Below are 17158 nucleotides of genomic sequence, written 5' to 3'. Positions count from 1 at the left end.
ATTCCCACTATTTATGAGCATCCCAAGTATAACGCCTAAAGATTGTTTACACAAGAAAGTCTTAATTAGTGGCGTTTAAGTAGATTTTGTTTGTCACTTTCAATTCAAAGTCGACATTCATTAATCTCTATCTTATGTGCAACACGTGGGAAAAAAATAGAAAAGTATATAGTATAGTCGCTATTAAATGCCCATCTATATTTCTGCCTTTGGTGAGTCAGTCAGTAGACAAATGAATCCATGTTGTATTTCATTTTATTTAATGAACTTATTAAATTACTAAGACAAAAACCAATATCTGAATGCGTTCCTTGTTTCAGCGAATTTCCAAACAGAAGTTGTGTATCATTACATCATCCAGACCTTGTTTTCAAACTGAAAACAAACTTTCTGTCATACAATTAACATCATAATCTGAAAGTGGCGAGTAGTTTTAAATTATGCGTCATTTTTATTTTTCATGTACAATTCACAAATACACCGACAATCGTGTGTGTGTGAAAGGAAAGAGCAGGGTTTCTGCTCGACTTAGTCCAACCATTGTTGTGATCCTGACAGACCTCTTCACATGACAAATGTTACGTTATTCACACATGCATTTAGTGCAAATACTTCAAACTGAAAGTGCACAGCCAACAAGTCAAGCATGACAGCTCATTTTTCCCTACATAGCTACACAAATCCTCCAAGTACGGAACTAAAAGACACAGAACATTGAGCACAGATGTCTGGTTAGAAAGACATAAAAATCACAGTCGATTATATACAAATTATGTACAAATGTCAAATAATTAGGTTACATGCAAGTGTGCCGTAAATACACAGCAACACAATTGCCATGCAGTCGTTTGTTCCTATTTGCATTCATTTCAATATGAAATTGGTGAAAAATTAATAATAATAATAATAATAATAATAAATGAAATAAGTTTTGATAATTCCTTTGCAGAGTGACTCATTAAGACGATTTAAGGCGCTAGTTAATCTTCGGAGCTAAAACCACATCATCAGCGCTTACAACAGAGGTGGTCCACATGTTTAGCTCTGCAAACATCCTGAAATGATCATTTAAAACTTCATTTTAATTAAAAGAAAGTCTTGTGTGCAAAGGGATTATGTCTGAGATGATGATGATCCTTGATTTTCGTTCTGGCCTGAACTGCTCAGGAACTGGCCACTGGCACCGATATACAACCTCGAGCGCATGGGCCATTTCTGGGGGGGGGAAACAACATACATTATATATATATATATATATATATATATATATATATATATATATATATATATACACACACACACATGATTCATTTAAAATCTTCTCATAACAAGCAAAAACATAAACGAGGCTAATATTTTAGATATCAGCATTTTGTAAAACTATTTTTCAAGTGATGCATTTTGATTTGTCTTTTCAATATCTACTGATAGCACAATCAAAGACACCAAGTGTCAACCAAAGTGCTATATTTAAAAAAAAAAAAAAAAAAAAGGCAAACAGCAATGAAATAAAATACAACTGAAATAAATCAAATTAATAAGTGTATTTTAAAAAAAAACCAAGATGGGGTAAAACAAGTACAGACCTTTTTTAAAAAAAAAAAAAAGTCTGTAGTATCGAGACTTGTTTTACCCCATCTTGTTTTTTTTTTTTTTAAATACGCTTATTAATTTGATTTATTTCAGTTGTATTTTACTTCATTGCTGTTTGCCTTTTTTTTTTTTTTAAATATAAAAAAAGTACAATTCTTGTGAAAGGTGTACATCTTTTTTTTCAGTCGTATGTAGACTGTGATTAAAAAAAAAGCATAACATGAATGCAAATTAATGTGATTTAAAAAAAAAGCATAACATGAATGCACAAAAATGCAGATACACGTTACTCACTTTCACAGGATGCAGGTAACCGCCGCCTTTGAGTGAATTTAACGGTTCGTTCCGTTTTGCGCCGTCTCCTTCTTCCATGCCCTCTTCCTGCAGGGTTTTGGTCAGATGAGCTATGTATGTAGTGGCTAATATGAGTACGTCGAGTTTGGACAGTTTGGTGTCGGGTGGTACCGATGGCAGGGTCCTCTGCAGCTCCAGAAACGCGTGTCTGAGGGTTTGAACGCGACTCCGCTCGCGCGCAGCGTTGGCTGCTGCCGGTCGCCCTCTGGTCCCGAGACCACCGGCTGCAGACAGCACGCGCCCTCGTCTCCGGTCTGAAGGCAGCGCGTCGGGACTCGGGCTAGAGCTCGGGCTGGATGTAGGACTGTCCTCCATAACTGTCACACACCCAGGTCCATCCACTGGAGATTAATTCTGCAACCTAAAAAAAAAGTACCGAGATAATAAAGTTTCCTAATCACTAGGCCTAAATCTGTGACCGATCTATACATGAAATTTATTGTGCTGTACAATACAAGATTTCCCTATTCGACTTGACCAGAATTTGACTAATTCTTATTGCTTCACAGAAAAGATTTAAAAGAAGGGTTACCTATAATATGAGCTCTATTCAGTGCAATTAGTGAACGACTATACAACCCTTTGATCACGCAAAGCGATACGCATAGCTATTAACCTGACAGTGTTAAGTTAAGCATAAAAAGAACCCTGATAAGTTGTTTCACAATATTTGTCAGAGACAGAGAGACTTAATTAACTGCCACGACCTCTCCAAGTCGCGCAAAAGGAAAACAAAAACAGTGGCATCGTTCAACGTGTCAACCCTCAAAAAAGAATTTAATCATTATTTTGCACACAATTTCTGCGCAAAGATAATTGACGAGTCATTAAAATGATTCAATGGCGCATATTTGGCCTGTAAATCAGTTAACTTTATCAAACTTAAGTTATTTAGCCATCACCAGAGAAAGGACTCAGATAAAGTTTGCTTAAGCTTACACATTTTAATGCTTTTGAAAACTTAATTAAAAAAGTTATAATGCTCTCCATGTTTTAAAACGAGTAATGGATAACCTTTCTCACACACACACATACCTTTACGCTTATTTTCAGCAAAAATGCCTTCTTGAAAAAGTACACATGAAGGCAGAGAAGTTGGAGTTCTCTCTCTCTCTCTCTCTCTCGGACAACAGAGATGTACAGTTCCGTTCCAGCTGCAGACAGATCTCTATAGCCTGTAAACCGGGCTACAGTTAGTGAAGAAGGTGCGTTTTTATGTCGCCGTATCTTTGCCAAGCCCTCACCTGAGCGCGTCAGGTCTCAGGAGCCTCTAATTTATTGGGAAAACAACGAGCTGACAAGTCCTTCACTTCGGTGCAATTAATCACAAGGCTTTAAAACGCACGGGCGGCGCATGAGGCGCCCCTTCTCTCTCTCTCTCTCTCTCTCTCAAAAAAAAAACAACCTCCAACGCCAGAAGCAGCATTTTTCGGCCACACGCATCTACTTCAGTGCAAGCCACGACTAAAAGACTAATTAAAAGGGAAACATTAAATAACCCCTAAAATAACAAACCAAACTCTCAGAAATTAGGGTTCCAAACTCTTTGATCTCGCTTGTTTTGTATCTTTACTTTGTACACTACCGTTCAAAAGTTTGGGGTCACTTTGAAATGTCCTTATTTTTGAAAGACTGTTCTTTTCAATGAAGATCACTTTAATCCACTCTATACATTGCTAATGTGGTAAATGACTATTCTAGCTGCAAATGTCTGGTTTTTGGTGCAATATCTCCATAGGTGTATAGAGGCCCATTTCCAGCAACTCTCACTCCAGTGTTCTAATGGTACAATGTGTTTGCTCATTGCCTCAGAAGGCTAATGGATGATTAGAAAACCCTTGTACAATCATGTTAGCACAGCTGAAAACAGTTGAGCTCTTTAGAGAAGCTATAAAACTGACCTTCCTTTGAGCAGATTGACTTTCTGGAGCATCACATTTGTGGGGTCGATTAAATGCTCAAAATGGCCAGAAAAATGTCTTCTTGACTATATTTTCTATTCATTTTACAACTTATGGTGGTAAATAAAAGTGTGACTTTTCATGGAAAACACAAAATTGTCTGGGTGGCCCCAAACTTTTGAACGGTAGTGTATATTTTACCTGGAAACCTTTAAAACTCAGCCAACATGCACTTTAAAAGATGCAAAGTCCAAAACCCTTGGTGGCACCATTTAATTATTATTTTTTGTATTTCTGAGAATGTATGGCTCATAGACTTTATTAGACTTTTCCTATATTGTCCATTTAATGTAAATATTTGTGATGTTTTGGTTGGGTGATTAAGGTGGTATGACCTGCATACTGGCGGTCACTGGATCAGACACTTGGACAGTGCGGAATTTTAGCCTGATATTCTAACCAGCAGTCAGCACTTTGATTCACAGCCAATAAATAAACTCTAAACACCGCAATCAACAGGGAAGTATGAGGAAATTCTTGTGAGACTCCCAAATTAATCACCCTGATTTCTAGAGTCCACACACGGAGATGTCGAGGAATTAGGTTAATGAATGGAATTATTCATAACTTGTATATCTCAGATACACAATGTTTTTGTAAGGATGAAGTAACAGTTTTGCTCCAGGCCACTAATTATGAAGCACAGCAAATGAGGTTAAGTAAGCTCCTCTGCCTAATTACTCCACGTCTTACACAGCGTGGTTTAAAGTTCAACAGACTGGTCAATTACAACATGGGGCTTATTACAGGATACAGTGACCAAATGAAAGGCATCTAATCACCCTGTTTTCTTCATTAGTCTCCAGTGAATATATTTATTGTGACCTTCATTATTTGAGTGATAACAAAATGGCTCCACATAGAAAAGGAGCCTTTAAAAAATGTAAAAATTGTTTGATTCACAAATTGGACATTTCACTCTGATAAAAAAAAAAAAAATTTAACGTGTTGCACATTACAAAATAAAATGACACCTTCGGGTTCAAGATCAATCTAGTTATCTTTTAACATTTTAATGTTTGTGCACAGTGACACAATAACACTGTGCTTTGCAAATTTGCCAAGGTTGTAAACTAATCTTGCGGATACCAACAAACCAAATTATATAAGAATTAATTTTGAATATTCTGACAGGAAAATTCTAAAATTGCAGTCTGTTTGAATGCAAGTGTACAATCTCAAGTTTCACTAAGAGACACAAAGCATATAAAGAGAAAAGAATTATATATTTTAATGCAAACTCTCGTACTGTGAATGACAGGAAGTTCTGATGTTCAACAAATAGTAAACTAAAACAAGGCTTGAAGATAAAGCTCACTGGAATGTGATAAAAACAGAAATTCTTACAGGCATCACTTGATCAAATAGCTGTCAATAAACTGATCGAAGACAGAGGCAGTGTGTGAGTGTATAGAACAAAGTGCAACAGAGTGCTTGCTGTCAGTGTGTTACAACTCTGAAAGTGGCATTCTGACATTATGACAGACAATTACTGTGGACTTGATCTTTCTGTGAGCACTCAGATCCATTCCACATGCACTCGTGATGAACCGTCTGTGTGTGGGGTGCGGGCCATGGGAAATGTCTAAGAGGTCCACAAAGTTTCTTCAAGAGGATGCTCAGAGAGCCATGTGATTCTGAACTTTCATCTCTTGAAGATCTGTAATTAGTCCTGTGCTCCGGGGGTCTTCATGATTCTTCATACTCATGTGAACAACAAAAATGACTGTCACTTATATGTATTCATGTTAAAATCTGTCATGTGAACACAAAAATTTGATATACAATAAAATAGTCATGAGAAGCATTTGGTTAAGCATACAGTACGAGTACTTATTCATAGAACATCATATTAAGTTTACCTTTAGCTTAACATTCAGGAATATTTTCATCAATTCAACACCTTAAAGGAACAGTCCACCGTATTTCCATAATGAAATATGCTCTTATCTGAATTGAGACGAGCTGCTCCGTACCTCTCCGAGCTTTGCGCGACCTCCCAGTCAGTCAGACGCAGTCAGACGCGCTGTCACTCCTGTTAGCAATGTAGCTAGGCTCAGCATGGCCAATGGTATTTTTTGGGGCTGTAGTTAGATGCGACCAAACTCTTCCGCGTTTTTCCTGTTTACATAGGTTTATATGACCAGTGATATGAAACAAGTTCAGTTACACAAATTGAAACGTAGCGATTTTCTATGCTATGGAAAGTCGGCACTATAATGACAGGCGTACTAACACCTTCTGCGCGCTTCGGCAGCGCATTGATATCTGAGCTCCGTATCAATGCGCTGTCGAAGCGCGCAGAAGGTGTTAGTACGCCTGTCATTATAGTGCCGACTTTCCATAGCATAGAAAATCGCTACGTTTCAATTTGTGTAACTGAACTTGTTTCATATCACTGGTCATATAAACCTATGTAAACAGGAAAAACGCGGAAGAGTTTGGTCGCACCTAACTACAGCCCCAAAAAATACCATTGGCCATGCTGAGCCTAGCTACATTGCTAACAGGAGTGACAGCGCGTCTGACTGCGTCTGACTGACTGGGAGGTCGCGCAAAGCTCGGAGAGGTACGGAGCAGCTCGTCTCAATTCAGATAAGAGCATATTTCATTATGGAAATACGGTGGACTGTTCCTTTAAAGGCTACGTTACAGTTTTTATACTATCCATAATATTATACAGTCTTAAAAACAAGGACAGTTTTCCTTGTCACTGGCATGGCACCGTCACCAAGGATACATCGTTTTGCCTTATGTTTCTTTTATATGGTATGTTTTACTGTTAACTAGCTCTTCAAGTAAATCTTTAGAGTCACCAGTGGTCCTTAAAGTCCAATCTGTACTGTAGATCTTATTATTTTTTTAATGGTATAAGGATACATACTAAAGGTACAAAGTGCATCACCTCAGTGACAAGAAAAAAGTGCAGTTTATTATCTGAGAGTTTAGACTTAACAATAAATATTTATTAAATAAATGTAATTATCGACATAAACAGCTGGTTATTAGGATTACCGTTTCTCAGCCTTACTTACTCTCCACAAAGTGCATTCCTTGTTGCATTGACTAAAGAATACAATCTACGTTTAAATGCATTAAATGTATTAAGCATTCTTAAAAAGATTTACGAAAGGATTTATAAAATGTGTTAAACCAACGTACTGATTAAATTTCTTTCCTCTTTAAATGTCTTTTACAATGAATTTTTGCTCTGTTATGTCGGCACTTAAGTGATAGATATTCCATTTTAATATATCTATCACACCTGTTGGTAAGGCATGATGAAGTCGATCATATCCCTTATCTGGTTTCTCTGAAGCTTGTCAGCGCATCTTCTCAAACTATGGGACATGCAGTGGTAGCGAGGGTGTAATACTCCTATCCTTCACCTATAACGGAAATGCAGTCACTAAATCATTGGTGGAGAGTGTGTGCAAGTGGCACATGAGCTGAAGTGGTCCTAAACCTGAATTTTTGGGCGAGCTGGTCCAAATCAGCACTCTGGTACACCTCTGGGAGTAGTGCTTAAGTAGATATGCTCTCAGGGGAGTGGGTAGTTTTTCCAAAGTTAAACTGTAGCTCCTGACCTTACATACAGCAACAACGTGAAGCAATTGATATCCTAAGGCTAGCTGCAGAAGAAAAGGTTGTTTATTTGCATGGAGTGTTAAGAATATGAAATGTAACTTGACAAATAGCAGGTCATTTATCAACCTGGGAGAGAGGAAGGAAGCGGGCTGCTAAATGGAGCATGTTTATGTTGATATTGTTTATACACTTTTTTAAGTACACCTCAAAATTTTGCTGAAAATATAAAGAGTATATTAGATTTTTTTTTATTTGATTTGACCATTAAAAGTGATCTCTTAATTTTTTTCTGTAGTGATGTGTGTATATATACCATAGAAATGACATTTTGTTAGGAATTAAGAGGGATTGCTGATGCTGTTCATACCTTACGTCTCCGCAGTCTGTCCGCACTGCGCCTGACCTCATTTTTATGGTGGGTCTCCCAAACCAGAGCGGCTTTCTCTTCCCCAGAAAGCCAGCAGAGTTACAGGCAAAGGGATGTTGGGGGCCCAAGTGAAAGTCAGCTGGAATGAAAATGGAATGAGTCACATCTTGTCCAAATCCCAATACACACGACACAGAGGGACTTGAGCGTGTTTAGTTACATGCTGATGACATGTAAGAACATCGATTGTACCGCATATGTTTAATACTAATCAGAAAAATGTTTGAGAATAGAAAGCACATATACAGTACACTCCTAAGTATTTCAAATGCTACAGACTGAAATCCAGTGTATTGTGGCAGCCACTGAATGTCTGCATTCTGATTTTAAAAAGTAATTTTTTGTTATTATGAAACCACAGAAATCAGTAGTAAAGAATACTAATAGCCATACCAGAAAAGGGATGTGAAATTTGTCCCGTTATGATTCTACCATCTGTTATTTTCTTCTTAACGTCTTTTGAGGCTTTCCAGTTGATTAAGAACTGCCGAGACATCTCGGTTATCTCCTTCCCATCAAGTTCCTCTACATATTAGAAATAAATATGGTTTATGAGAATTGTTAGAAAAACAGACACATGGATGATTGTTACACATTGTCACATATACGTAAGCGTCAGGTTAAGAGAACTCTGAAGTCTGAAATACTTTCAAAACATACAATACTGTAAAAATGTTTGGACAATAAAAAAAAAATAACACAGGGTAGATACTCCATCAGTCCATAAACAAATAGTCATTTTGAGGTTCTATGTTCTTACCTAGCATTTTGCAAACAGTTATTAGTCTGTCTCTGTATTTGGGTTTATGACAGACAGGATTTCCACGCAAATCCATATGATACAGTTGAGGCCACTGGCTAAACACCATCTCCAGTTCCTGATAGGAGAACAATAAGTTTGTTTTGTTTTTGCGTCCAATTTAATAAAATGTTAAAGTCTACTTAAGATCTTATTCAGGTGGAGAAAGCAACAAATCTGCACAAAACTGGTTCCCAAAATCAGCATTTCCAAAAAACCTTTAGCTAGCATTTTTCGTTACTTATGAAAATAAAGGTGTAAATAAAACACGGCTTGCTTTAATAAATACTGTCACTTGGACTAACAAGTTCCCTGGGGCAATAGCCTTCAAGCATGTTGCCCGCAAAGTATGTTTATCTAAAGACACATTAATCCAACGTGGAAATATGAATACTCTCTGGACACACTGATTGTTCATTCCCTTCCTGTCTCAACCAAAGTGCTTCCACTTTTCAGTCCACATGCAATCAAGTCTAGCGGGACTCCAGCGAGCGGTGCACTCTCAGGCTTTGATAAATGATCATGTCAGGGCCGTCAGTCAGAGGGCTTAGCTGCGAACTGCCCAGCACCAAATTGCTCTTCCATGCCGTATGAGTGCCGAAGGTACCCCTGACTCGGCTCTCCTCCAGATCCACATTGTACTAATGATGGCCAGTTATAAACCTGTATTTGACCAGCGCTTCGATTCCCCATCTGCACCCGTCTGGCCACGTGCCACTCCCAGCCTCTGCAGATTCCCATTTGTCACTCGGCTGACTGCTTGTCATAATCTCTTTTAAAAATCTATAACGTTTCCTCTGAATTCCCACTGAACTGTGCAAAGCAGGAATCGATCCTTTGGGCCCTGTCTATTCTGAATCAATACTGGCCAAGGGGTTGTATAAATTAAAGGAGATATCTGCTAAACATGAAAGCTTCCTTTGACACATGTATCACAATTATCTCAAGTGTTGCCTCCGAGGCCTGGCCTGAAGTTACTGCACTGCTCTATGACAAGGTTTTTGCATTCATTGCACATTTCTACAGCAGCAAGTCTATCAGCCTGTGTACACTAAATGGTCTGAAAAATGGCTTCTCTCGAAAAAAAAATGAGGTTACATTTCATCCTTACTAGGGCCTCTTGCAAGAGGAAACTAAATTTGTAAAGTTATTCCCTCATACAAATCTGGAGTTCGAGTGTCAAATGTGTGATGTGGAATAAAATAAGTCTAGTGAGGAAGGAGGAAAACTTGTGCTTGTTTAAGTTGTCAGCAAAGGCGGTCCCTGGAGACCTAGCTCACTGATTTGTTGAATAATTTGAACGCTGTGTAACTCTGTAGACTGGGAACCGCTGAGAGGATTTGCAGGATTAGTTTTTAGTATCCCATTTAGTATGATTTCACACATAATAGTGGATATAGCTATCAAATAAACAATCAAAAAGTGTACTAAATGTAATCTTATTGACTCTTTGGCATGTAATGCAAGATTTTTTACTAAATGAGTCCATTCTGATCTTTCAGTTTAGAAATAAACATGAAATACAAAAAAAAAAAAAAAAAAAAGTTACCTGTACGTCCACGAATTGGTTGTCTGCAGCATATAAATGTGTCAGTTTGTTGAGAACGGCCAGATCCAGTATCTCATCAATGTTGTTGTTGTTAATATTCAAAACACATAATGACTCCTACAAAGAACATGAAGTTAGAATGAGCTTCTTTAGATATTAAACTTGACAATGGTTTCTCAGGTAGTGCACAAATGGATATGCAGTGATACTAGATGGGAGGCTTTTTGGAGGAAAATCTGCCGCATCCACCATCGCAGCAATTTTGTTCATTATCAAAATAAATAAAATTAGTATATTTGCAGTTTGTTTACTGAAGACCAAGGTTGTAAACAGGTTCAGTTGAAGTGAGTGGCAACAGAGAGCTCTTTTACTATCATTACACAAAAACAGCTTTAATACGAATCTGGCCCATGTGTTTGCTTTGGTTTCGGTTTTTACCCAACTGCAAAAAAGTCATATATACAGTATATATAGATATACACTACCGTTCAAAAGTTTGGGGTCACTTTGAAATGTCCTTATTTTTGAAAGACTGTTCTTTTCAATGAAGATCACTTTAAACTAATCAGAAATCCACTCTATACATTGCTAATGTGGTAAATGACTATTCTAGCTGCAAATGTCTGGTTTTTGGTGCAATATCTCCATAGGTGTATAGAGGCCCATTTCCAGCAACTCTCACTCCAGTGTTCTAATGGTACAATGTGTTTGCTCATTGCCTCAGAAGGCTAATGGATGATTAGAAAACCCTTGTACAATCATGTTAGCACAGCTGAAAACAGTTGAGCTCTTTAGAGAAGCTATAAAACTGACCTTCCTTTGAGCAGATTGACTTTCTGGAGCATCACATTTGTGGGGTCGATTAAATGCTCAAAATGGCCAGAAAAATGTCTTCTTGACTATATTTTCTATTCATTTTACAACTTATGGTGGGAAATAAAAGTGTGACTTTTCATGGAAAACACAAAATTGTCTGGGTGACCCTAAACTTTTGAACGGTAGTGTAGATATACAAAGAAAGGTTCTCATGTTCCCAGTATCCTTAACATGGAAGGAGAGTCCAGGTCTCCAGTGTGTGGGCAGCTTTCAACCTTGAGCTACTCACCGACAGGCTTTGGACAGTACGAGGGTCAAAGAGCAGCTTCTCTCCTAGTGGGAGTCTCTGGCCTTCGATGTGCAGCTCCTTTAGCGCTCCCAATTGCTCCAAACCCTCGACCAGCGTAATGCTGTTGCCCCCCAGAAACCTGGCAAAAATAAACAGCTGGTCATTGGTTAACTGGAAATAACACTGCGCAGACTCTCAGTGCATTTTAATATGAATGCACAGTATATATTTTATCATCAAAAAGATTTGTATATAACTTTTCACACGATTGTATAACAGAAGGTTTAAGCAATACACTCACAATTTGGAGAGCTTCTTCAAACAGGACAAGTTCTCTATGTGAGTGATCTTGTTGTTTTGCAAGTACAAATGTGTAAGATTGGAAGCAAAATTCAGGTTGCAGATGTGTGTAATTTGATTGTCATACAAGTACAGAACTGTGAGGTTTCTGCACATGGAAAGGTCATCCTGTAAGAAGGCATGAGACAAAATTAGAAGGAAAATAAATCTCACTCGTGGAATTGGAACAAACTGAATTATTCGGAGTACACTTGGGAATTTACGATATCATCGATGTTCTTGTTTGAAAAATTGAGATGTGTCAATTTCTTGAGATAATGTTGGACTGGAACATTTCTTTTGCTTTTAAGGTGACTGTTAGATCTGGCGATCAGATCTACAGTCAGGCGAACCGTGGCAGCTGGGAGTTTTGGTGTGTTTCTGAAAAATAAAGTGGTTAGGAGATAATGAGCACAAATGTGGATTAAGAGAAGACCGAAATCTAATTTATAGTTCACTTCTGGTTAGAATAAACATTGGTTATAACATTATTTGGTTCATTCTTTAAAAAATAATAATGCAAGCATTAATTTATATGGCAACATTGCTAATTACACAACTACTATCCTATTTGTTTTATAAGCACCACAGTGTGTTGACCCTGGGATCATTGTAAGGCTAAAAGCAGCTGAAAGGCCAAAGGTGAATTAAGCACTTGCTATAAATGTGACCTGACCTAGCATCATACAGAAAGCAGTTCTATAAAGAAAAACTAGCTCAATTCCCTTGAGGTCTGCATTATTTATCTCTGTGACCCAAGGACATCTGCCTGCTGGGTCTTTTTCACTGTGTGTACGGTAGGTTAGAAAAGCTGTGAAAAGACCATAATTCTTTGCAGAAACTTCCAGAGTGACTCTTCAGCAAAGGGCTAAGAACTGCTCTGTCTCTAAAATGTGATTTGTCGAGCCAGAGAAAGAGGTGGATAATATTATATCCATCACAGCATGACAGCATGTCTCTGAGGTTATAAAGCGACTCTCTGTGAAATCAACAGAAAGAAATGGTTCCTCACGGGAGGTGGAGAATTTAGCTAATTTGGCTAACATGAATCTATCCCTAACGCAAATAAATAAATACTATTTACAAATAAAAAGGGATGAAACTGTCAGGTTTTATATCTATACAGTGTCATAAAAGAGGTTTACCTCGATGATTTGTTCGCCATTCGTATAAACAGAACTTTTACAGCCCTTAATGACAACACCACGGATCCTTTAGGAGTTAGCAGAACCGTTAGCAGAACTCACCGCCTTGTTTACGGAACTGAACGCTGCTGTTGCCATGGATACGCAGAAGCGCGTGCATGAGGACAGCTCGTTCACAGTGGACACGATTAACACACATGCAAATATTCACCCTATTGTACATTAATCATAATTCATTTTTCACGTGATTAATTAATTTTTACATGATTCCTTTTTCACATGTGATTTTCTTCCACATGGTTCATTCATTTGCATAAGATTCATTTTCATATTTATTTTCTCCACAATTATTCTAGTTTCACACGATTCACTTATTCACACGATTTTATATACGCCATTATTTTCACACGATTTACATATAATTTTTCTTCACGTGATTCATTTATTTCCACGATTCATTTCACATGTGATTCCCCCAAATGATTCATTTCCACACGATTCATTTCACATGTGATTCCCCCAAATGATTAATTTCCACACGATTCATTTTCACATGTGAGTCCCCCCAAATGATTCATTTATTTTCGCATGTGATTCCCCCAAATGATTCATTCATTTTCACATATGATTCCCCACAAATGATTCATTTATTTTCACGTGATTCCCCCAAATGATTCATTTATTTTCTCACGTGATTCCCCCAAATGATTCATTTATTTTCACATGTAATTCCCCCCAAATGATTCATTTATTTCCACATTTTCACATGTGACTCCCCCAAATGATTCATTTATTTTCACGTGATTCCCCCAAATGATTCATTTATTTCCACATTTTCACATGTGACTCCCCCAAATGATTCATTTATTTTCACGTGATTCCCCCCAAATGATTCATTTATTTTCACGTGATTCCCCCAAATGATTCATTTATTTTCACATGTGACTCCCCCAAATGATTCATTTATTTTCACGTGATTCCCCCCAAATGATTCATTTATTTTCACGTGATTCCCCCAAATGATTCATTTAATTTTACATGTGATTCCCCCCAAATGATTCATTTATTTTCACGTGATTCCCCAAATGATTCATTTATTTTCACATGTGATTCCCCCTAATTATTCATTTATTTTCACGTGATTCCCCCCAAATGATTCATTTATTTTCACGTGATTCCCCCAAATGATTCATTTATTTTCACATGTGATTCCCCCAAATGATTCATTTATTTTCACGTGATTCCCCCAAATGATTCATTTGTTTTCACGTGATTCCCCAAATGATTCATTTATTTTCACGTGCTTCCCCCAAATGATTCATTTATTTTCACATGTGATTCCCCCCAAATGATTCATTTATTTTCAAGTGCTTCCCCCAAATGATTCATTTATTTTCACGTGATTCCCCCAAATGATTCATTTATTTCCACATTTTCACGTGATTCCCCCAAATGATTCATTTATTCTCACACAATTCATTTTTACGTGATTCCCCCAAATGATTCATTTATTTCCACGATTCATTTTCATGTGATCCCCCCCAAATGATTCATTTATTTCCACACAATTCATTTTCACATGTTATTCCCCCCAGAATGATTCATTTATTTCCACACGATTCATTTTCACATGTGATTCCCCCCAAATGATTCATTTATTTCCACATGATTCATTTTCACATGTGATTCCCCACAAATGATTCAATTATTTTCACACGATTCACTTATTCACATAACCTTAACCCTAAATATTTGTCCACATGATTCATTTATTTTCATATAATTAATTTTCAGGTGATCCCCCCCCCCCCCATGACGTTTATTTTCACATGCAATTTTTTCCCACAAGATGAAATTTTCCATATCATTTGTTCATTTTCATATGATTCCCTTTTTCACGTGATTTTTTTTTTACACCTGATTAATTTTTCCACATGTGATCCCCCCCCCCCCCCCCCCCCCATTATTCATTTACTTTCACATCATTTTCACATATGATGATTTTCTCACGTTAATCATTTTTTCCACACATTGTGTTTACTCAGGTTCACATGAGCAGTTTCAGGGCAGATCATGGTGATCACACATTGATAACATAATCACAAGCGAAAAACATACGATCATTTGTAATGTATGTGATTTTTTTCCATAAGCAAAAGTAATGGCACTTTAGATTTGTATTAAATTTTCAGATAGATGAAAGGTGGCATGATTTATACTTGCCTTTAAGTTTCTGAGCTTTAGATTAAACCTACTCAGCAAGGCTTCATCACTATGATGTCCCTAAAAAATAATGCTAAACTCTGTGTTTAAAAGCTGTGTGTTTCCAGACCCCACTATGAAAATTATAGTTTTCACAAATTGCATAAAATACTGATTACTGCTTCTACACTTCATATTTCACAACAACGTAATCAACGCTCATGTAGCATGTTTCATCCAAAACACCAACACATCATCAGGAATTTCAGTGCTGATATCAAGTAATGTCTGATTTCTTACAGTTGTTATGACTAAATGCATTAAAGTAACGGGATCTATAACAAACATAAATGTTCACCAGGAAAATATGGATGGATTGCATGGTTGGGTAGAAATGAATTGATTCAGTGCATTAGATTATTGCTTCAGTCAATGTTAGAGGTATGAAAATAAACCATTTCCTGTACGTTTAAAATCTCATTATTTTTGCACATGCACTTACATGGTTGGCCATTACAAAGTATTTGGCTGCAACATAAGCAGCAAATTATTCCCCAAAAATATTATGGCTGTTTTACATGTTGGTTTTCATGTGAAATCAGTCAGTGTTTATTTTTAGAATGACTGAGTTTTCATTTCAGACTGAGACCTTGGTTTCAGGGGCATGCAGGCTGCGTACCTGAAACTAAAGATATATAGCAGTGGAGAAAGATTTGAATACAACTGTCACAAAAGTGGGGAAAAACAAGTGAGACATGCATTATAACAGAACTGTGTGTTTTTATGGAGGAGAAAACACATCGATTCAAACAGTTACACAAGTTGAAAGTGAAGTGACCCAGAACAGAAAAACTTCATACCCTTTCCTCACTTTCATTTATTATTTCTCTCTCTCTCTCTTCCCTTCTCTTTTATCCTTTTCTTCTTTCTGTATTCCACTTTTCCTATTTCTTTTTCTTTCTATCTATCTAGTTTTCCCTCCATTTTTCCATCTCTTGTCCTTCTTTACAGGTGGTGTAGTGGTCATCACTGTCACCTCACTGCAAGAAGGTTCCGGGTTCGAACCTTGTGGCTGACTGGGGGCTTTCTGTGTGGAGTTTGTATGTCCTCCTCATGCCCGTGTGGGTTTCCTCTGGATGCTCTGATTTTCTCCCACAATCTAAAGACATGCAGATTAGATCAACTGGCTACTCTAAGTTGCCCATGAGCGTGATGGTTGTTTGTCTCTGTGTAGCCCTGTGATAGATTGGCGACCTGGCCGGGATGAACCCCGCCTCTCAGCTGGGATTGACTCCAGCTTCTCCTATGATCCTGACAGGTAAGCAGTGTAAATAGTGGATGGATGTACTTCTTTCCCTCTTTCTCCATTTTCTCCATGTTTATTGCTTTCTTTCCCATCTCCTTTTGTCTTGTTCTCCTATTTCTCTTTCACTCCACTTTTTTCTTCATACTTCCTTTTTTCCACTTTCTTATTTCTTTTTCCGTCTTGTTTTCCTCCAATTTTCCATCGTTACTCACCCTCTTTCTTCTGAGCTCTTCTTCTTTTTTCTCTTTTTGTCAGCTCCTCTATTGTTCTTCATGTCCTTTATTTCTCTTCTCCCTCTTTCTATTTCTTGCACACCTTTTTCTTCATGCTCTTCACTCTCATGTTCGTCTTTTGTACTTTCTATTCATTCCTTTCTTCTTTTCTGTCTTCCCACTATTTTCCATTGTTATTCACCCTCTATCACTGTCTCTCTCTTTCATTTTCTCCTTTTCGCAACCTCTATCACCTTCTACTCTTTCTTCTCTCTCTTGTCTTTCTTCCATACTTTGCCTCTTTCTTTATTCAACTCTATTATTTCTTATTCTCTTTCTTGATTTGCCTCTCTCGCTCAGGTCTTAGCAACCTTTATTTCATTTCCTTTTCTTCTCCCCCCCACTCTTTTCTCTTTTGCTCTTCCTATTCTTTCCTCTCATCCTTCTTTCGTATTTTGTCTCTTTATTCTGCTCTTCTATTATTCCATCTTTATTCACCCCCTTTCCTCTGAGCTCTTCCTTCTTTTATTTCTGCTTTTGCTCTCTGTTATTTCATTTTCTCATTGTTCATTCCTCCC

The 17158-nt window shown here is 37.5% G+C and overlaps 2 protein-coding genes across 2 annotated transcripts; both read right to left on the bottom strand.

Moving 5' to 3' along the window:
• Positions 1-1046: 1046 nt before the first annotated feature.
• LOC132867574 (transcription factor 24-like) lies at positions 1047-2553 on the bottom strand. Its single transcript, XM_060900566.1, has 3 exons — positions 2550-2553; positions 1888-2288; positions 1047-1215 (listed from the first exon to the last, which is right to left on the bottom strand). The coding sequence occupies exons 1-3, from the start codon at positions 2551-2553 to the stop codon at positions 1114-1116; spliced, it is 507 nt and encodes a 168-aa protein (XP_060756549.1). The 3' UTR covers positions 1047-1113.
• A 2611-nt stretch (positions 2554-5164) lies between these two features.
• Positions 5165-12925, bottom strand: ppp1r42 (protein phosphatase 1, regulatory subunit 42). The gene is made up of 9 exons (XM_060900829.1): positions 12861-12925; positions 11940-12096; positions 11678-11844; positions 11377-11515; positions 10272-10388; positions 8684-8801; positions 8317-8448; positions 7864-8002; positions 5165-5612 (listed from the first exon to the last, which is right to left on the bottom strand). The coding sequence occupies exons 1-9, from the start codon at positions 12878-12880 to the stop codon at positions 5528-5530; spliced, it is 1074 nt and encodes a 357-aa protein (XP_060756812.1). The 5' UTR covers positions 12881-12925; the 3' UTR covers positions 5165-5527.
• Between the last annotated feature and the right edge of the window lie 4233 nt (positions 12926-17158).

Source organism: Neoarius graeffei, chromosome 19 (genome assembly GCF_027579695.1).
Source record: "Neoarius graeffei isolate fNeoGra1 chromosome 19, fNeoGra1.pri, whole genome shotgun sequence".
NCBI lineage: Eukaryota > Metazoa > Chordata > Actinopteri > Siluriformes > Ariidae > Neoarius > Neoarius graeffei.
The sequence above is the reverse complement of the archived record's forward strand: the minus strand, read 5'-3'. Positions and strand labels throughout refer to the sequence as shown.